Genomic DNA, 20,809 nt, shown 5'->3' with positions numbered 1-20,809 from the left:
TGTCGACTTTAAAAAAATAATAATAATAATAATCTGAAGTCATGCAACCCCAAAGATATCCACACGCTTTTTTAAATTTATCGATCATTGACTGGGTATATTAACATAAAGTGATAAATATAGAATTTAATGTGAAATCTCAAAGTAAGGGCGGCACGGTGGCCGACTGGTCAGCCTCACAGTTCTGAGGACCCGGGTTCAATCCCCGGTCCCGCCTGTGTGGAGTATGCATGTTCTCCCCGTGCCTGCGTGGGTTTTCTCCGGGCACTCCGGTTTCCTCCCACATCCCAAAAACATGCATTAATTGGAGACTCTAAATTGCCCGTAGGCATGACTGTGAGTGCGAATGGTTGTTTGTTTCTATGTGCCCTGCGATTGGCTGGCAACCAGTTCAGGGTGTACTCCGCCTCCTGCCCGATGATAGCTGGGATAGGCTCCAGCACGCCCGCGACCCTAGTGAGAAGAAGCGGCTCAGAAAATGGATGGATGGATCTCAAAGTAAGACTAATAGAAGAAGCTGAACAAACTAGCCATTTAAAAATTATTTGCTGAAACAAACAACAAAATCATGTAACTATTTCTTCTTTTTAAAGGAGTACAAATGAGCGCCTCTATCTGAATAAAGGGAGAAACACTCCATCATAGCCGGAAGCTTCCCCGAGTGATCAAATGATCAATTTGAGCTCCTAGGCTCTCTTATGTAACACACTGCATGCAACTTAATAAAGGAAATTGAAAAATGACTTTTCTACCTCCCGCCTTGTCTTCCCCAGTTGTGCTGTGCTTGAACTCATCATTTGAATCAGTAATGTTATCATATTTCGTCAAATAGTTGCCTCCGCTCTAATAGACGGTGTGTTTCAATTAATCACTGGGGTGCATCACCCACTTAACCAAACCTCTCGGCTCAGCCGAACCCCCCCGCCTCCCCTTATGAAAAAAAGTTACAGACAAGCAAGGATTTATTCTCAAGACAAATCAGTCCATAATATCTGAATTGAAAACAAAAATATACACCAAACCAAATTCTCATAGCATTGCAGCTAGTGCAAACTCAAATAGATGTAAGTTTGCAAACTGAGTGCGCGCAAGTGGCAATACAGTGAAGATTAGTGGGGAACAGTGGACAACTACCTTTTTTTTGGACAAGATCATTTTCAAGTCTTATTGAGCTTTAAATGTCTCAATACTGAGCGAGTGTTACGTAATGCTGTGTTTAAAAGTAGGTCACCAGTGTGCCCTCACTGTGTGCCATGCTAGTGCGTAGGCTTGTTTGATGAAATATAAATTAAAGGTACTATGTGAACTTCCATCCCAGCCCCCCCTAAGAGCCACGTAGGTGCATCAAAGATAAAGAGACTGAATACACACAAAGAGGAAAGGAGCGAGCGGATTACTTTCAAGTGTATTTCTCACTCCATTTTCTGCACCGTTTCTCTTTCCAGCAGAGCTCCAATGACATTTTCTTGTCATTTGATCCTGTGTTTGTCATTTCCTTGTATGAATGTTCAGTTTTGTAATGAGCGATGCTGGAAAAAAATCCAATACGTTGGTAGTATTTGGGTTGGCTTTTGTGGACAGTTTTTTAACATTAGGATCCACCGAGTGGAGACTCACCGGCTGCCTCTCCTGCACAATCTCAATCAAGCATGATTCAGTACGAAGGCTGTACGGGGGGGGGGGGGGAATATACATATATATATATATATATATACATATATATATATACATATATACATGATATGTGATGTATAGTACTTTAATATATATATATATATATATATATATATATACATGATAGTGATGTATAGTATTTTAATTGACGTTGTCAGAGAGCTATTTATGTAATGTGTTTTATGTTCTTGAACACACCAAACGTGATCACAACCATACAAGAGAACATGTAACTTGAAAGTTCCTCACTTCTCAGTACATTAAAATCAATACAATTAATCAGTTGCATGGACAAAGTAATTTTGGGCTCGAGAATCTTACCAACAAACTTCATGGTGTCGTTAAAGACTAAATATACATTTATTTCCTTTTAGTTTTGTACAGGGGTTAACTCCACTTTTTACCTGTAGGACAGTTATAGAGTGTAAATTAAAAAATTCAAAACCTCCACCAACATCACAGAAGTCATTTTATTTCGACTTTAGAAGCCCGACTGAAGTGATATATTAACCATGACGTGTGCGACGTTTTGAAAATGTCCTGTGTAAAATTTGATCTTGCTGTAATCTGTCTTTCCTCACATACTTTGTGTTGCACAGCTACAGCGATCACCTTTTAAACGGTTGCGCTTCTTCCCTTGCAGGGCTACATGCGTCCTCTCAAACAGCCCGACGGAGGCTCCATCGTGGACCCGCTGCTGGTCGACGAGATGTTCTACCAAATCCCTGAGATCCTGGAGCACCATGAGCACTTCCTGGAACAGGTAGATGGCTGCGTCAACCAGTGGCACGACAGGCAGACTGTTGGACACCTCCTCATCCAATCAGTGAGTACAAATGGCTCTTGTATGTTTGCACCAGATGTTTTTTTTAATGTATTTTTTTTTACATAGCGTTTGTTATTAGCCTGTTGTCACCGAAGCGCTGGTAGCGGTTAGCACATCTGCCTAACAGTCAAGAGTTTCTGGGTTTGAATCTCTGCTCAGGGCCTCCTGCGTGGCGTTTGCATTTTCTCCCGTGTTTGCTCACCGCAGTCTTCTGCCTTCCTCCCACATCCCCAAAAACATAGTTCTTAGATTATATAAATGTAGTAATCGCCTACAGCTGTGAATGTGAATGGTTGTTTGTCTACAGTGACCCCCTCCATTCAACGCAGGGGTTGCGTTCGAGACTCACCCTTGATAGGTGAAAATCGGTGATATAGAGAGACCATATACTGTACGTAGGTTATAGCTGTACAGTTTTGCCACTCCCACATGCTTAAAACACATTTAAACTTATTAAAAAACACCTTTTAGACCAGTAACGATTCATCGACGGAGGGGTGCAGATGAGTGAACGCCATCAAGCACTGTCGCTGACGGTTTGTCGACGGGGCGACTCCACAATTTTAAATGCAATAATTATTGTACTATGAGGGTCACATGGCCAACATACTGTATCTATAAAACAACAGCATTGAGCGGTGGTTCTCAACGTGTGGTTTGGTGCGGCTCCCTCGAGTGGTACTGGAGAGGTTCAAATTGCATGTTTTTACAGCGGTTTTGATTTTGTTTTTTTAAAATACATTTTAGTACTTTTGTTCAGTACAATTCAGTTGCATTTAACTTTTCATTATTTTACATTTGTATTTAATCATCCAGAAATGTTTTTTTAAACCTTTATTTAGGTAAAATTTTTATTTACCTTTATGTGCAGTACATTTGATTTGAATCAGTAAGTACAGTTTTTTTTAATTTTCTATATTTAACCAAAATGTTAATGTTCCGACGGTGCATAATATTAAAAAAAAAAATTTAGGAAATAAAACCTCCACCTCATTTTTTATGAATGACGAGCTACTACATTTTAATGTTGGTCATTATGAAGTTACGTACTTATTTTTGAGGTGGTATTGGGATGAAATATTTGAAAAGCACTGGCCTAGAGGCTTTTTAATACAAAGAGGTCATAACCAGTTATTTCACAGAATATCGTCACTGCACAGTGCATTTGGAGGCCGAGGGGGAAAAAACTAATCTTAATTGTGGTCAAAACATCTAAGGGATGTGATTGGGCCAACCAAGTGTCATTTACAGTACTATCAACCAATGCTGCTGTTATAGGCGGGCGAGCCGCCGTGACTATGACATCAGCAATGACGCCATCGTCAAAATCCCTAGCAGAGATATACCCAGAAGCCATAGCGTTTTTAAAATTCAGTTTTATTGAAGTTAAAAAAACTAATTCCATAAATAGTTGGGATAATGTGAATGTTACTAGAGTTTTTGTCTGTTTCTGCAGCGTTCATTGTCTTTTTTTTTCTGGCTAACAGAAACAGCTCTCTGAAAGTGAGAGGAACATGTTGCCCCTGTAAATTACGCCTCTAATTTAGGCATTTAATGAATGAACACTATTGCTATGCAGGCCTCGTTGGCGCAGTAGGCAGCCTGTCAGTCTCATAATCTGAAGGTCGTGAGTTCGAGCCTCACACGGGGCAGGTGTTTTTTATTATTATTCTCTCTCTCTCGCCCTCCCCCCCTTGCGGAGAGAAAACAGGTCAGGGTGCTTCGTGTATTCTGTTAATGTGTACGGAGAGAAGGTCTTGCCACTTTTAGAATGACAAAATGGAAAGCACAACAGGGAACTTGTTTTAGAAAATTCTCCCAAACCGTTTTTTCCCCCAAATCCATCATTTTCTCGTAGTCTACAACAGGCAACACAAATGAGTCATGTTTTTGTGTACACGTGTATGTTATTTTCTGCATTTTCAAATGTTTTCACAAGCCTTGGTATCCTCTTTTTCTTTCCCCCAGTTCTCCAAAGAGACTCTGGCTAATATGTACTCAGCCTACATTGACAACTTTCTGAACGCCAAAGATGCTGTGAGGATTGCGAAGGAGGCAAAGCCGGCTTTTCACAAGTTTCTGGAGGTGAGTGAATAGTTGAAAGCCAGAGAGAAACTTTATTATTATTATTTTTATGTTATTACTATTATTATTATTATTATTACTATTATTATACATTTTTCTGCCAAAAGCCTCTCCTGTTAATCGGATAAAGTGATCCTCTATTCTTTATGTTGTACATGGTGGCAAGTTCTTGCTCAGTAATTGCAGATGTCTCAATTATGTATTTTTGTAGCTGTTAGTGTAAGTAAAGGTTGTTTTCAACTAGACCGGGTTTTATACGAATGTTCATTTAAGATAGACAAAAACATTAGCGTGTTTTCTCTCAGCATACCACAAGCACAAATGTCAGGCAAAGCAAACCTTTTAATAAATCTCATTCATGGCAGCCCTCCAAGTTAAAATGGATATTTGACTTCAATAGCCGTCAATGGCAGTGAATGTAAAGATGTTACGCCTCTGCCACAATGTGTTTCCTCATGTCCCTTCTGTTTCAATTTCTTAAGCAAAATATGCGCGAGAACAAAGAGAAGCAGGCCCTGGGTGACCTGATGATCAAGCCGGTCCAGAGGATCCCTCGATATGAGCTTCTGGTCAAGGTGAATTCGCTCATGAGATAATTCCTACGGCATGTAATTATATTGTCTGTTTAGCTAATTATGTTCTGGATAATGTGTGTAGGACCTTCTGAAGCACACCCCAGATGACCACCCGGACCACTCCTTCCTGTTGGACGCCCAAAGGGACATCAAGCGGCTGGCAGAGAAGATTAATAAAGGACGTCGCTCTGCTGAGGAGGCGGAGAGGGAGGCCAGGGTCATCCAGGAAATTGAGGCGCATATAGAGGGAGTTGAACATGTGAGATATTTTTTCTTAACTTAATATAATTCTAACGTTTATTTGTCAGTCTTTCAGTATAGGGCATAATGTTATCTCCTTAAACTTTGACCAAAAGACATTTTTTTTGGAGTCAAAGGCTTGGATTTATGGGTTGATTAAACTGTAATTTACCAACTTCCCTACTACTTAGCACAAGTACACAGTCATTGTCATCCGTCACTGTAGTAGAATGCATTTAACAAAATCATGTATGTATATTGCAGTCTTCTAAAACCATGCATTTACATTCAATAATATTATAAAGATTTTTAGAACAGATAATGGTGTGTTTAAAAAGAAACTTTCCATAGCGGTTTCCACCCCAATGGAATGGGACAACGTGACACATTTAATCAATAAGTTTCTATGTTTTTTTTCTTTTAGATTTTGAATCCCCAGAGGAAGTTTATCAGGCAGGAGATGGTTATGGAAGCGGTAAGAATTGTCTTAAACTGATGATGTATGTGTCATCATTCACAGATTTTTTTCTGGGAAGAATACTACAACATAACACGAGTGATGGAATGGAACAAGGGATTCAGCAAAATGTCTCATCTGGCAAAATTTTGCAAAGCTTAACATTTTCATGCAAGTTTGTTTCATTATTCCTACAGAAGACGGTTGGTGGGAAGAAGGACCGTTCCCTCTTTCTCTTCAGTGATCTGATCATCTGCACTACACTCAAAAGGAAGTCTGGATCACTGAGACGCAGCTCCATGAGCCTGTACGAGTTCAAATGCATACACGCCACTATATCGTATGGCGGAAAACCAACTTCCTCTTAGGCCGTACAATCCTAATTTGGATCAACACCTTAATAGAAACGTTAATTTTGAATATTAAAAATTAAGAGCTTGCATTATTCACTGAGAAATTGGTTCAAAAGATGAACATTTCTCACAGTGTAAAAAAATTGCAGTAAAAAAATTAAATAAAAATTGGATGATGCCTTTATTTATCTTATCCACCCCCCCCCCCAAAAAAAATGCTTTTTTTGAAAACGTTTTATTTTTTATTTTTGCACGCTAACACACGTTCAGACAAGGGCAGACTGTGCCCTCTAGTGTTCAGTTATTTTATTCACCACTATAGCGATTTTGCAAATTTGTCTGTACTGCATTTCCTCAAATAGTATATTTACTATACTACTTAATATATACCATACTTCAAAAAACAGTAACATTTGAAAATTCATGGATAAGAATAATAAAGTAGCGTTTAATATTTAATTTCTTTTAAAAATGTTCCACATACTGGTGTGTTAATCATTACAGAAGCATAAAAATTAATTAATTAGCAATGCTGTTAATGTAGGGCGATTGTTGCATAAACCTTAATTTGGATTGTGCTCTAAAGATGTTTCTTTTTTTTTAATTTAGGACTTTATTTGTTTGTTTTTGTTTATATGTAATCAATCCATCCGTTTTCTGAGCCGCTTCTCCTCACAAGGGTCGCGGGCGTGCTGGAGCCTATCCCAGCTATCATCGGGCAGGAGGCGGGGTACACCCTGAACTGGTTGCCAGCCAATCGCAGGGCACATACAAACAAACAACCATTCGCACTCACATTCACACCTACGGGCAATTTTAGAGTCTCCAATTCATGCATGTTTTTGGGATGTGGGAGGAAATCAGAGTGCCTGGAGAAAACCCACGCAAGCACGGGGAGAACATGCAAACTCCACACAGGCGAGGCCGGGGATTGAACCCCGGTCCTCAGAACTGTGAGACTGACGCTCTAACCAGTCGTCCGCCGTTTATATGTAATAATATATATTATAATGCAGTATTATTATAAAATACATTCATGTATCCCCCCATAAAGAATTTAAATGATGCCTGTTGTACTCTTTATACCTCTACTTAAGGAAATACAGTATGATTTATGATGATTTAGATGTTTGGTATCGATTTTTGTCTGCAGCTATAACTCTTGACGTGTCTTTTGCGTTGCTGGTTTGTCTTTCAGATACTCTGCCACGAGTGTAATCGATACATCCAGCAAGTACAAGTTTCTGTGGAAGCTTCCTCTGGAGGATGTGGAAGTGGTAAAAAGTAAGACACTTGACACTTGACTTCAAGATTTATTATAAAAAAATGAAACTACAAAACAACCATGTCACTTACATTTTTATTTCTTTTATTATTATTATTATTTTTTTTTTTTTTTTTGCTCTGCCCTATCAGGTTCTACTCAGACTACAAACAAGGAAAACGTCCAGAAAACAATCAGTCGACTGGATGAGGATTTGAGCACGCTGGGTCAGATCAGCAAATTGTCGGAGACCCTCAGCTTGCCACACCAGGTACTTTGTACATGCATGCACACGCACACTTTCATCCATCCATCCATTTTCCGTACCGCTTATCCTCACTAGGTCGCGGGGGTGCTGGCATCGATCTCAGCTCACTCCGGGCGAGAGGCGGGGTACACGCTGAACTGGTCGCCAGCCAATCGCAGGGCACATATAAACAAACAACCATTCACACTCACATTCACACCTACGGAGGATTTAGAGTCTTCAGTTAACCTACCACGCGTGTTGTTGGAATGTGGGAGGAAACTTCCCGGAGAAAAACCACGCAGGCACGGGGAGAACATGCAAACTCCATAGGGGCCGGTGAGGCCGGATTTGAACCCGAGTCCTCAGAACTGTGAGGCAAATGTGCTAACTAGTTGTTCACCGTGCGGCCTTTCACTCATTATCCTATTTTTTTTTTTAATACATCCTTTTTCTTATCTCTTCTTATCTCCCACTTTAGTCCCTAGATGAGGTGATCAAGGATCTGATGGCCACTGTGCACAGGGAGCTGTCAGAAAAGCAGTCTTTGGCCTTCAGTACGACCTTTCTGCCCACCAAGCTGGAGTTCATCACCGTGTCAGCAGAGAGTAGCTTTGTCTTCGAGTTCACGTCACCCGACATTCGCTCCAACTTCGAACAGGCGTTTGAGGAAGCAAAAAAGAAGCTGGGTCAGTGAGACAAAGCGTGTCATTTTTTTCATGAGCGAGATGTAGCACAGCAGGTGGAAAAATAATTGTCCTTCATTGTGATTTGTCTTGATTGTTTAGCTATGATTAAGGATCAGTGGGACCCAGAATTCTTAAAGGCTATTCCCATTATGAAGACACGCAGTGGAATGCAGGTGAATGTGGAACAAATTAGTTACTGTTTAAATCATGGTCAAAATCATTTCTGCACAAGTCATGCCTATTATTGCACCGTATTTTTGGTTTGTACCTAGTTTTCATGTGCGTCTCCGAGTCACACCTGCCCTGACAATGGCTGTGAAGTGTGGGTGTGTAACAGTGATGGATATGTCGGACAGGTAAGAAGCATAAGATGACACTACTCTGAACCTGTTTTTTTTTTTGCATTGCATATATAGCTTATTTCATCTGCTCTGCTTGGATCTTGACAGTGTTGTGATGTTTCCTCATTAGGTTTGTCTGCTGAACATCAAAGATGAGCCCACAGTGGAGGCCTGTATTGCTGTCTGCTCAGCCAGGATCATCTGTATTGCTGCTGTACCTGGACTGAAGGGGAGGTCAGTAGTCAACATGCAAGGGCACACACACACACACACACACAAACACTTTGCATTATTATTATTATTGCCCGGCTTACTTGCTCGCCACTTTATTTTGGACATCATATACGTTTCTTTTTATATCACAGGGAGCGTGGACCCGAACCTGCCCTTCCGCCAACAACACCTGACCACACTCAACAACAGTTGCATATTTCCATCTCACATTCCTCTCTGGAACTGACCGAGCAACCTACAGGTAAGTCGAAAAATGGGTTCACTGAAACGTTTCTATTATATTTCTTCCTTTATGTCATAGCAATAAGGGAGCATGCCTCTATGGCTTAGTGATTAAACTTGTTATTACAAACCATACCTGTTTAATCTAACTCGGCTTCCTGCTCAGATTATAGATCTTGTGTAGGACAACAGGAAACTGTTCTGCACAGTTTTAAGTTGAATTTTTGGTGGGGGGGATGAGACCTTCCAGTCGCAGTCTGAAATTGGCAGCACATTAATTTACATTTGCGCAGGGCACTGCAATGAATAATGGAAAACGCATAAAGCACCGATGATTGCTCCATTTCGGGGAAAAGTTGCGGTTATTGGATGCAATCGAAAGCTTGAGCAGTGAATTTGTGTGAATTTTTCCAATTCCTGGAGGGACGTTTGAGAAGTGATTAATCGATGATCATAGCAAGTGTCTGATCTGCTCGTTTCCTCCAGGACCAGGTGCTGAGCTGGTCCCTTTTGACAGTGATGACACAGATGACGAGGATTCACCAAGCCCTTCATCCACTCTACAGAGTCAAGCCAGCCACTCCACCATATCCTCCAGCTATGGCAGTAAGTTAAACCACACTCATGGGAAACATACACTATGTAGACAAAACACCTGGCCATTACACTGACGGGAAGTGAAAATGTAATAAATATGGTATCGTAGCTGTAACATAATAGTTTATCTCTACTGGGAAAGATTTACATTTTATTCCCACATGACCGACAAGAACATTTGTGAGGTCAGATGTCACAGATAATGTTTGGGCTCTTTTTCTAGTTCATTCTAAATACAGTATGTTTGATGGGGTTGGGGTTGTTCTGGAAATTAAATCAGGAAACAAGCTTGTCTTTTGTAGTTTTAATAATATCTTTGTAAAGAGAGAGAGAGAGAGAGTCAAGACTGGTTACTGGTGGCCATGTCTCTATCCGTCTCTACCGATTCACAGAGTTATCTTGTCCTTGAGAGAAAAGGGATGTTGAAGACAGAATGAGAGAAAGGAAGTGCACTCATCAGTGAAAATGGAAAAATTGTTTTCTAAAACAACTCAGGTTATTTACGTCATTGCATTGCTGTCGCATGCTGTCCTAGTTACCACGTTACATTAAACAATTAAAGCGACTAAGTACATTTGGAAAGGCCACACAAAAACAAAGGACTATTGCACAAAGGACTATTGAAGTCAATAAACTATTAGATAATGCAATAAAAGAGTTATAGACTATATTTTGTCATTTTGCCATAACAAGGTCAGGTCAAGTTCTTCTACATCAAATTTGTTTGAGGAGTGCAGTTTAAGGCCTGACTGAAATTATAAAGTAGTGGATTTCAAATATTAAGACAGCGTTCCCCAACTATTAGGAAGAGGCACATGTTTTACAACACAAACATCTCACAGCGCACCACCAAACTAAGCTGTAACAAAAAGTAGATTCTGTGATCTCTCTAAATTTACTCACAAATGTACTTACTCAGTGGGAAATCTAGTTTTTTTGTATGGTATGCTTTTTATTGTCACTCCTCTATATGTGTATTCCTTTCTCAAGGCTCCACAAACAATACAAAAACAAAACCTTAAATTAAACCTTCTGCTATCTAGTAGAAGAGCATTTAATTTTTCTGCCAGTACGAGACATCGCTTGGATATATCGATGCACAATACATTATTTGTTGTTGGTGAAATTGGATAATGTTCTGTGGCACACGTGACAATTTCTCATGACACACTAATGTGCCAGGAGGGCACATTGGTTCCGAATCACTGACAACTCTATATAACGTTCATCCTCAACTCCTAAAGATGAAGAGGCTCCGTGCTCCAAAGACTTGGCTACGGAGACCACCAGCAGTGAGGAGGAACAGGACTTCTCAGTGACGAGCTCATATTCGGCTCCGAGGATGTTGGCAGTGGGCGGAGGAGGTCGAGCCAACACGGAGAGTCCCATGGATGGCCGCGCCATGCGCCGCTCCTCACGGGGTTCCTTCACCAGAGCCAGTCTGGAAGACTTGCTCAGTATTGACCCAGAAGCCTACCAGAGCTCTGTGTGGCTTGGCACAGAAGATGGATGGTGTGTGGTTGATTAATGGCCACAAATACTTTGATTAACACCAATTTTGTCACCTCATATTCTATAATCCCTTTTCTCCTGGCAGTATCCACGTGTACCAGTCCTCAGATAACATCCGCAACCGCAAAAACAGCATGAAGATGCAGCACGCGGCTTCCATCTTGTGTATATTGTAAGTGTGTCACTACTCAATTTTTGTATACATTACATTTGCAAAAGTAAATCACTCACATTTATTTTTCTATATTCCTCCTCTTTTCTTTTCTGTAGCTATTTGGACAACAAAGTGTTTGTGTCATTGGCTAATGGTGAGGTGATCGTCTATCAGAGAGAAGCAGGTAACCTGACACTGTAGACATAATGTGTGGATATTATGAATAATAATAACAATAATGTTCATAGTTGTTGTTTTTCTTATTATACTTGTATCACAAAATTTTAACTGTGCTTTACAATAAACATTTTAAAACTTTAAAATCATGTTAAAAGATAATATAAAGACCATATGCAAAGTGATTTACTATATATCAGTCTATTAGTTGTATTTTATTTCGATATTCTAATATAAACTTATAATTAAAAAATACAGTGAAAGAAAAAATATGTGTACAATATATCAATATGAGCTTGTTACCCTCTGCTGGTAATGTGTTTCACAGTTCTGAGGTGTAATTGAGAATAGCTGTAATCTAGTGTTTGAAACATCCAATAAAACCAACCTTGCGGGTATGAAACAAAAAATGTAGTTGGAAATTTACCCTGGTTCTTACCCATTAAAGGCCTTATGTGTGAGGAGAACGGCCTTAAAGAAAGTGTTACAGGAGGCCTGTCTAGAGCAACTAAAATTGAAGTGATGTGTTCTTATGTGCTCTTATTATGTCACAGAGAAGAGGTTAGATCACTGTCACTTTCTAATTTGCAGGTAGTTTCTGGGACTCTCAGTCTTCTCAGACATTAGTTCTAGGCACTCCTAGCAGCCCCGTCACCAAAATGGTTCCAGTCGGAGGAAAATTGTGGTGCGGCTCCCAGAACAGAATCTTAATCCTGAACTCAACTACACTGGTGCAGGAGGTAAGCTTGAGATGGATAGTGATGAGATTCAGAGAAAGAATCAGGGAGGATTGATGTACAACGTGTCCCTCTCGCTATCCCAGCATTGCTTCCAGGTGGGAACCGATAGCAGCCGATGCGTGACGTGCATGGTGGCGTACGGGCAGGGTGTGTGGTTGGCCCTGCAGGGCAGTGCGCATGTTAAGCTGTACCACGCTCAAACATGGGAGAGCCTGACGGAGGTCGATGTGGCGCCAGCTGTTCACAAGATGCTTGCAGGTAAACTCGTAAAGTAGAGGTGCAACGATTAATCCATTATCAAATTAATCTATCATGATTTTTGATGATTGATTAATCGTTTATAGACATTGTTTAACTTAAAATTGTCCAAATCCTCGAAATTTCACCCGCTCAACAGTAAATACTATTAATTATATTTGTTGTAATAATAAAACAGTAAATATTAATAATTATGATTATTATAAAGCCGACTAATGCAGCCCTATGGAGGGCACAAGCCAGTGCAAACTATAGGCCGGTCCAAAGCCCGAGAGGGTTACGTCAGGAAGGGAATCTGGCTTAAAACTTTGCCAAACAAATATGAGCGTTCATCCAAAGAATTTCATACCGGATCAGTCGTGGCCTGGGTTAACAACGTCCGCCACCGGCGCCATTAACCTGCAGGGCGCCGGTGGAAATTCAGCTACTGTGGGTCGAAGACGAAGGAGAGGTGGAAAGCGGGTTCTTCAGAAGAAAGAGAAGAGGAAATAACAGAGTCTAGAACTGAATGTGGGGACTTTGAATGTTGGGACAGTGACAGGAAACGTTCGGGAGTTGGTTGAAATGATGATTAGGAGAAAGGTTGATGTATTGTGTGTCCAGAAAGGCAGAAGGAGCTACATTGTGTCTTTGTACAGCTAGAGAAAGCCTATGACAGAGTACCAAGAGACGAACTGTGGCACTGCATGCAGAAGTCTTGAGTGGCAGAGAAGTATGTTAGAATAGTACAGGACATGTATGAGGGCAGCAGAACAGTGGTGAGGTGTGCTGTAGGTGTGACAGAGAAGTTAAAGGTAAAGGTGGGACTGCATCAGGGATCAGCCCTGAGCCCCTTCCTGTTTGCAGTGGTGATGGATAGGCTGACACATGAGGTTAGACTGGAATCCCTGTGGGCCATGATTTTCACAGATGACATTATGATCTGCAGTGAAAGCAGGGAGCATGTGGAGGAACCGTTAGAAAGGTGGAGGGATGCACTGGAAAGGAGAGAAATGAAGGTTAGCTGAAGTAAGGCATATGTGCATGAATGAGAGGGGTGGTGGGGGAAGAGTGAGGCTACAGGGAGAAGAGATAGCGAGGGTGGAGGACTTTAAATACTTGGGGTCAACAGTCCAGAGCAATAGTGAGTGTGGTCAGGAAGTGAAGAAACGGGTCCAAGCAGGTTGGAACGGGTGGAAGAAGGTATCAGGTGTGTTATGTGACAGAAGACTCTCTGCTAGGATGAAGGACAAAGTTTATAAAACAGTGGTGAAGCCAGCCATGATGTACAAGACAGTGGCACTGAAGAGACAACAGGAAGCAGAGCTGGAGGTGGCGGAAATGAAGATGTTGAGGGTTCGCTCTAGGAGTGACCAGGTTGGATAAAATTAGAAATGAGCTCATTAGAGGGACAGCTAAGGTTAGATGTTTTGGAAACAAAGTTAGCGAGAGCAGACTTGAATGGTTTGGACACATCCAGAGGAGGGAGAGTGAGTATATTGGTAGAAGGATGATGAGGATAGAGCTGCCAGGCAAGAGAGCTCGAGGAAGTACAAAGAGAAGGTTGATGGATGTCGTGAGGGAAGACATGAGGGCAGTTGGTGTTAGAGAGGAGGATGCAGGAGATAGCTTACATGGAAGAGGATGACGCAGTGTGGCGACCCCTAGCGGGACAAGCCGAAAGGAAAAGATTATAAAGCCGACTGATTATCTTTGTGCTTCATCAAAATAAGACATTTGCAAACATATTTTACTTTGGAAATCAATTATCAATATTTTTCTGATAGCTGTTGAGGACCAAACCAATAACTGAATAATAATCATGTTTGTGCATTCTTTCCCCCGATTTGAAATAATGTCCTATTTTTGCATGAATGGATGGAAACTTTAAAAAGTTTTTTTTTTCATCTGATTCATTGAAAAAATAATCAACAGATTAATCGATTATTAAAATGATCGTTAGTTGCGGCTCCCATTCCCTTGATAATGTTTCTTATCATTCAGGTGCAGATGCAATCATCAGACAGCACAAAGCCGCTTGCCTGAGAATCACAGCACTGCTGGCCTGTAAGGATCTGTTGTGGATCGGCACCAGTGCAGGTACACATCATAACGTCATTTTAATTCCTAAGGATGTTTGAATTGAAATGATCAGCATTGAGACAAGCGCAGACAATATATCGATACAGTGAGGTTCGAAAAGACTGACAAAAGCATTTAAACTGTTGGTATCATTTGTTTATTACTGTAGTTAATTTTTATTTGCAGGGGTGGTCCTCACTTTGGCAATCCCAGCAGTGTGTTCTGGAACAAGTGCATGTGTGGTGAAAACCCCTCTAGTTCCAATGGGCTCTGTCCACGGTCACACAGGCCATGTTCGATTCCTGACATCAGTCGAGCTACCGGAAGGTTTGGGGATGAACTTCCCTCCTCCAACATTGGACTCCACAGGTATATATAATTGTGACAACTGAAAACGGTAAAAAGTTCAAATGCCGATAATTACTTTTGCATTATTTAAAGGACCTTATATACCTATTATGCAACCTATTAAACATTTCTGAAAAAGGTCAGATCACATGACAAGCTACTGGGATGCCATATGACTGGAAAATAACCTCTTCCCATAGATGCGTGATAATCTGGTGTTCTGTATTAGGTATATTCAATAGTTCAGTGCTTGTACTTTCAGAGGTCGAAATGACATGAAAAGTTTTTTCTTTTTAAAAACGAGGAGGCCGGGTACTTAGAGTCCATTGTCTACAGCGAAACACAATCATTGGTTGAAGGCACAATAAGTATCTACTGATCAGAATCAAAGGTTCCAGGCATATATGTTCAACATTACAACACAAATCCAAGCTTCAATGGGAAAAAGTTTGACTATGTCTCCAACAAAGGCCCACAAATTATCTTTTTGTTATGTGATTGTCTCCAGCTGACCAGAATCAAAGGTACACGGCATTAAAATTCTTAGCACGTTATCGACTTGTTTAAAACTAAACACGATGAAAGCGTTAAGGCCTGGAAATTGTCTTTGTGTTATCTATTTGTTGAAAACTAAATACAATGAAAGTTTTAACTCTTGAGAAAATGTTTTGTTGATATTTCATTTTCCAAGGCAAACAGTCACAGGGTGGCACCATCGTTGATGGAAACCTTCAAAGGCACGATTCCGCTCGCCGCCGATCATCCACCCACCTGCCTCCAAAAACCAATCAACTTGTCATATCGGGCGGTGATGGCTATGAGGACTTCAGACTGAACAATAGCAGTGAGACTATTGGACGGGATGACAGCACCAACCATCTTTTGCTATGGAGGGTCTGAAACGATCAAGCCCAGTCTGGACTTAAAGACCCAAACTCCCTCTTGCTGCATACATGTGCTTCAAGCCATGTGTATGTTGGTGTTGTTTTAGTTCTCTGCTCGGCTCCATCAGTCTCTTTTTGCAGTATTGATATGACATCCCACTTAGACATACAGCAGACGTGATTAGGTTCACTTCAAATCTAGTTTTGTGGTCTGTTTATTCAAGGATGGGCTGCACAACATTAAGTGGCATTTTTTTTCTCTCCCCAGTATGGCATATAAAACAGTCATGAAACAGAAGTCTAAAAGAGACAGAAGAGGCAGAGGTAGGTTAAGTGACGACTCAAAATTGTCCATAGGTGTACATCTGAGTGTGAATGATTGTTTGTCTATGTGTACCCTGCGATGATTAGCAGAGAGGTTCAGCATTGAAGTAAGCGTCCTAAAACCTGATTGGCCCCTGAGCTCAGATTGATGCCATCATATCATCAGCCGACAGCCAGAATCCAATGTTTAAAGAACATTTTGAAGGGTAGGATCCGAGCGCATTCACGAGGTGTGATATGTCCGGATGGTGTGTTACCACTTTTTGTGCATACTTTAAATCCATCACCTCCAATTACCTGATTTACTAGTCATTTATTCTTGGATGTACATATGTGTGTGTTTTCCACAAATAATCATAATCTGTTCAATGTTTAAAGACAACACCAAAAAGAAGTAATGTGTCTTTACAGGCAAAAAGTGCATTACCACGACTATGCCAAAGCCTTCTTTCTATGGCTTAGTTTGAATGATTGGAAGATTTATTTTGACACTATCATCTGCCAGGAAGATAAGTCGGCACATAGATAGCTCACTTCTTTAGCAGGGGCTTTTCAAGTTGCTATAACAAGTAGCAGATGAAGATAGTTATGTACAGTATTTATGGTTTTGACTTCAACTTCTTCTGGCTAGCACTTAATTTATAGAAGATGTAGCTTTCACCTTTTCTTTGTGAGTTGAGGTACAAGGAGGTCACAGTGTCAATTCCGGGGCATGCGGATTGAGTTCAAGTACACACACAGTACAGGGAATAACAGAAGCCTCAGCAAAATTTAAGATTTCATTTGTTTTCAAACACGACAAAACTTAATGCCATGTTTCCACACACTTGACCAATCTGAACATGTTAAGGGTACAATTGCAAATATATATCTGCTAACTTTGCAAGAAAAAGAAATTGCAAAAGCATAAATATATTATTTGTTTATTGTTTTGTTGTGTGTAGCATAAATGTGATTACTTTTCACCTGCTACAATTTTAGTCTTTTGTGTGCTACTGTATATACCGAGTAGGTCAGAAGGACAAGTGCTTAAGCGCCTGCACGTGCCTTCAGAAGGCTAGAAGTTAAGCCATTTGACACATTTACACGCACACACACAGATGTCAGTGGAAGTGAAGGACAGGTGAATGTGTCTTTCCACACACACACACACACACACACACACACGCACACACCGTAGCCTCAGGATTTGAGGTTTAGCGCTGATCGTTTTGGATCGCTCCAAGCCAAGAAAGCGCAGCATCAGCCATCTGGGCTCTTCATCCCGTGCATCAACATTAGGTGAACTGTCCCACTGAGCTAATACGTAAGTGGATTAAACTGGCCATTGTGATATCTGCTTCGTAGTTAACGAGCTATTGGCCTTGCCTGACGAAGAGCAGCTGCCTTAGCGTTTTCGAAATGTTTTTTTATGTTTTCTGACTGCAATTTTCTTCCCATACTTTAGGTTCCTTTGCGATCATTATGTGGTAGACCACATGAGATATTTGAATAGGGGAAAAGCTCATTTTGGGGAAAAAAAAAAAAGATTTTTTTGAGGATTGTATCAGATGTTCACTAAATTACAGTATATAAACTGACCAGCCATAACATTGTTAACCTGCACAATCTGAACAGAAAAATGCTGTTTCAATTATATAAATTCAGCCTTTATGTAGATAATAATATTTAGTTTTGATCAACACCGAATAAAAAAGCTTTTGTCCATACTAACATAAGCTTAAAGAAATTCTTTGCTCTAACGTTGAGACATAAGCTTAATAAGATGATTTCTGAAAATCCCAAGTGGTTAAAGGTTATCATTGAGTGTTGTTTGATGATAAAGTGTATTACAAGTGCCACCTTCAGTGAAAATGCTGTACAGTATACTCATGCTGGCTGTAGGGTCCAGAGGAGCATCCTGCTGTTTTTGTGTGTATGCAAAAAAACAAAAAAAAAAGACAACATTCTTGCAGCAACTGTGTGCAGTCTGTGCATCATTGCAGTGTTTTACAATTTTACTGTGAGTTGGCCACTTTAAAAAAATTGTTTTGGGTCGTTCCAATGAATTCCTAAAATAGTTCAAGTCCATGTCTTTATTGACCTCCACGATACTTAAAAAAAAAAAAAAAAAAAAAAAAAAAAAAAAAAAGGGGGGTTAATCCGGTCCATGAATCCCTTGAAAGTCATTTAGCTTGTATTTATCTCCTCATGCCTGATGTGGGCAGTCTTTATTGTTGTAAATATTAGTATAAATGGCCTTTTTTCTGTAAATAATGCACCCGAGGTCTTCAATTGTCGATATGAATCTAATGGCATATTTTTATATATTTGTGTAAAGCTTTTTGTTTGAATTTTTAGTTTCCCCCCCCCCCCCCCCCCCCCTCTTTACAGCATGCCTGCCAGCACCACATTTAAATTATACCCATCATCTTTCCAAAAAGAAGACTAGATGGCCTCTAATGTGACCAAACAAAAGATGTGTGCCATTTGTGTTGTTGCTGGTGGCCAGTTTCACTCTTAATTGTGTTTTCAATGTGATTGATGTCTGCAAGGAGTGAACAATCGCTGCAGGTGCAACTGCTTGACACCTTGTAGTTGTCAGATGTCACTTCCTGTGTTTACCTGTTCTTGTTTTGTCATTGTTGGTTCATACTTGTAATTAAATACATTCACTGGTGCCACTTTGTGAGTCTTTTTGGGCAACCAAAGTATGACTGAATTAAGTGAAATAATTTAAAAACAAATGACTTAAAATGTTTCTGTACCTTGTGTCTGTGGCAAAGTACCTTTTCCCTTCATCATATCATACATACAACTGGAAAGGATTGATACCTATTGCACCTCCTGGATATACATGAATTTTTGCACGATGATTCATGTTTTATTTACAAAGAAATGAAAGAACAAAAATTCAAAAATTTCCCTGGAGGTGAAAAAAAAAAATCAAACCAAAACACTTATTTTTCCCTTGGCCCTTGCCAGTACCTTTCACAAAGGTTTTGCAGAGTGCTCTGAACAGAGAAGAAAACCTAATGTCCTTCTGTAATTTACAAGCAATTTATCGAATTGGGGGGGGGGGGGGAACAGCAAAAATGTATGTAGCTTAAAGAAATATGTTGCAGCTTTCTTTGTCCCATTGTAAGTACGTCTTTCAGATGCCCCCATCGTCTTGAAAATGTGTTGTGTGAAAAAGGAACAGGTTTACCAGCTTTTTACAGCCAGGGAACTTTTTCCTTATCGGAGCCACACAGTACTTATACATATTTATTTAATTTTGGAGCGACATAAACTGGAGGTCAGATTTCATTTCATTTAAACCTTTATTTATTCAGGGAGGGCCAGTTGAGAGATAGCTCTCGTTTCCATTTACGCCCTGGTTACAAACAAATCATTAAAACACTGTAAATGCAATGTGTAAAAAAATAAATAAATAATCAAATCAAATAAATAACGTGTATGACCTTCAAACAAGTTTTAATTAGCAACACAAGTACAGGTTATGTCATACCATTTTCCATTGTAGGTAAAGCAAATATGTACACAGTGAAAGACTGAATTCCATTTAGTTGCATCAATAGATTGCTGTTGTATCATTCAGCTGGTCTGTCTGGATATTAAATGTAGCTATAGAAGTCACATAATAATATATAGGCTACTTACAACCACTAGACCTGTGCAAACTAACAAGATTAAAACACACAGACATGCACAGGTGTCGGGGAACATTCATTCAACAACAAGTCAAATGAGTGAATACGGCGACATTCTAAATAAAGCTATTCCAGTAGTAAGCGCTGAATAATTAAGAAAGATAAACTCTATTATTACACAAAGACAATCTATAGTGAAGCATAAATAAATACTTTACCAACAGATCTAAATTATGTATGATGATGCAGGAATAATGTAAGGCATTTAAAGTTTAGGCTCCCTTAATCATCAAGGGATTTTTGCTTAAACGCTCAACAATGCACAGGGCAACTTCCCAATAGCAAAAGACATGACCTTAAAAGAGAATATTTACAAAGTATAACTGCATTTAGGCTTATGAAAATGTTTAATGTTGTGGGATTTGGGTTCCTGCCAGATCCTATTTTGAAGGGTCCTTGTCTGTCTTGGACTCTTGCAATCTTTATCCCGTTTGGTGATGAACATCACTGCATCATAATGAGACATCTCTACTTTTCCTTCAGGGCTGCAACTAAAGATTGTTTTAATAATCGAGTCATGTAATCTGTCGATTAGGAAAATGCAAATCTTTTTCTTTTTTCCAAATTACTGTAAAAGCAGATGTTAGCAAATGTCATTTTATAATTTACTATCTGAAAAATCAGAGAATATTTACTGCTGAGAGGCTGAAATTCCGAGGATTTGGACAATTTTGAGTGAAACAAGGCCTCTAAATGATGACAGTTATCAAAATAGTTGATTGATAATCGCTTAGTTGTCGATTCCTTAATGGCACATTACACAGTTACGCAATCATATTTTAAAACAAATAAATCATCTTTAAAACGAGAAAATTCCAATTTAAAATTAAAACAATAAAAAATTCGTCTCTTTTG

General features: G+C 39.9%; 1 protein-coding gene and 1 non-coding gene across 4 annotated transcripts in view; both read left to right on the top strand.

Moving 5' to 3' along the window:
• Positions 1 to 18,922, top strand: part of LOC133404802 (rho guanine nucleotide exchange factor 17-like) — a 60,533-nt gene extending 41,611 nt beyond the window's left edge. Inside the window, exons 3-25 of one of the 3 annotated variants that reach the window (XR_009768869.1) lie at positions 2,318 to 2,500; positions 4,469 to 4,585; positions 5,068 to 5,160; positions 5,243 to 5,419; positions 5,825 to 5,875; positions 6,055 to 6,164; positions 7,409 to 7,494; positions 7,627 to 7,745; positions 8,203 to 8,410; positions 8,510 to 8,583; positions 8,683 to 8,766; positions 8,882 to 8,985; positions 9,117 to 9,226; positions 9,694 to 9,813; positions 11,049 to 11,316; positions 11,402 to 11,488; positions 11,587 to 11,654; positions 12,239 to 12,387; positions 12,471 to 12,645; positions 14,629 to 14,724; positions 14,893 to 15,075; positions 15,746 to 16,262; positions 16,350 to 18,922. Coding sequence is in view for 2 of the 3 variants with exons in the window: in XM_061681119.1 (XP_061537103.1) it covers positions 2,318 to 2,500; positions 4,469 to 4,585; positions 5,068 to 5,160; positions 5,243 to 5,419; positions 5,825 to 5,875; positions 6,055 to 6,164; positions 7,409 to 7,494; positions 7,627 to 7,745; positions 8,203 to 8,410; positions 8,510 to 8,583; positions 8,683 to 8,766; positions 8,882 to 8,985; positions 9,117 to 9,226; positions 9,694 to 9,813; positions 11,049 to 11,316; positions 11,402 to 11,488; positions 11,587 to 11,654; positions 12,239 to 12,387; positions 12,471 to 12,645; positions 14,629 to 14,724; positions 14,893 to 15,075; positions 15,746 to 15,954 (2,871 nt within the window). In the remaining variant the exon portion in view is untranslated. Of the gene's footprint in view, positions 1 to 2,317; positions 2,501 to 4,468; positions 4,586 to 5,067; positions 5,161 to 5,242; positions 5,420 to 5,824; positions 5,876 to 6,054; positions 6,165 to 7,408; positions 7,495 to 7,626; positions 7,746 to 8,202; positions 8,411 to 8,509; positions 8,584 to 8,682; positions 8,767 to 8,881; positions 8,986 to 9,116; positions 9,227 to 9,693; positions 9,814 to 11,048; positions 11,317 to 11,401; positions 11,489 to 11,586; positions 11,655 to 12,238; positions 12,388 to 12,470; positions 12,646 to 14,628; positions 14,725 to 14,892; positions 15,076 to 15,745 lie in introns of all 3 variants that reach the window. The other 2 variants (XM_061681120.1, XM_061681119.1) reach the window with 2 other exon arrangements.
• On the top strand, positions 4,080 to 4,152 carry trnam-cau (transfer RNA methionine (anticodon CAU)). Its single transcript has one exon. It is a non-coding gene; the product is annotated as a tRNA-Met (tRNA).
• Positions 18,923 to 20,809: the final 1,887 nt, after the last annotated feature.

Source organism: Phycodurus eques, chromosome 7, assembly GCF_024500275.1.
Source record: "Phycodurus eques isolate BA_2022a chromosome 7, UOR_Pequ_1.1, whole genome shotgun sequence".
Taxonomy (NCBI): Eukaryota; Metazoa; Chordata; class Actinopteri; order Syngnathiformes; family Syngnathidae; genus Phycodurus; species Phycodurus eques.
Note: the sequence above shows the minus strand (reverse complement) of the source record. Positions and strands in the feature narration are given on the sequence as shown.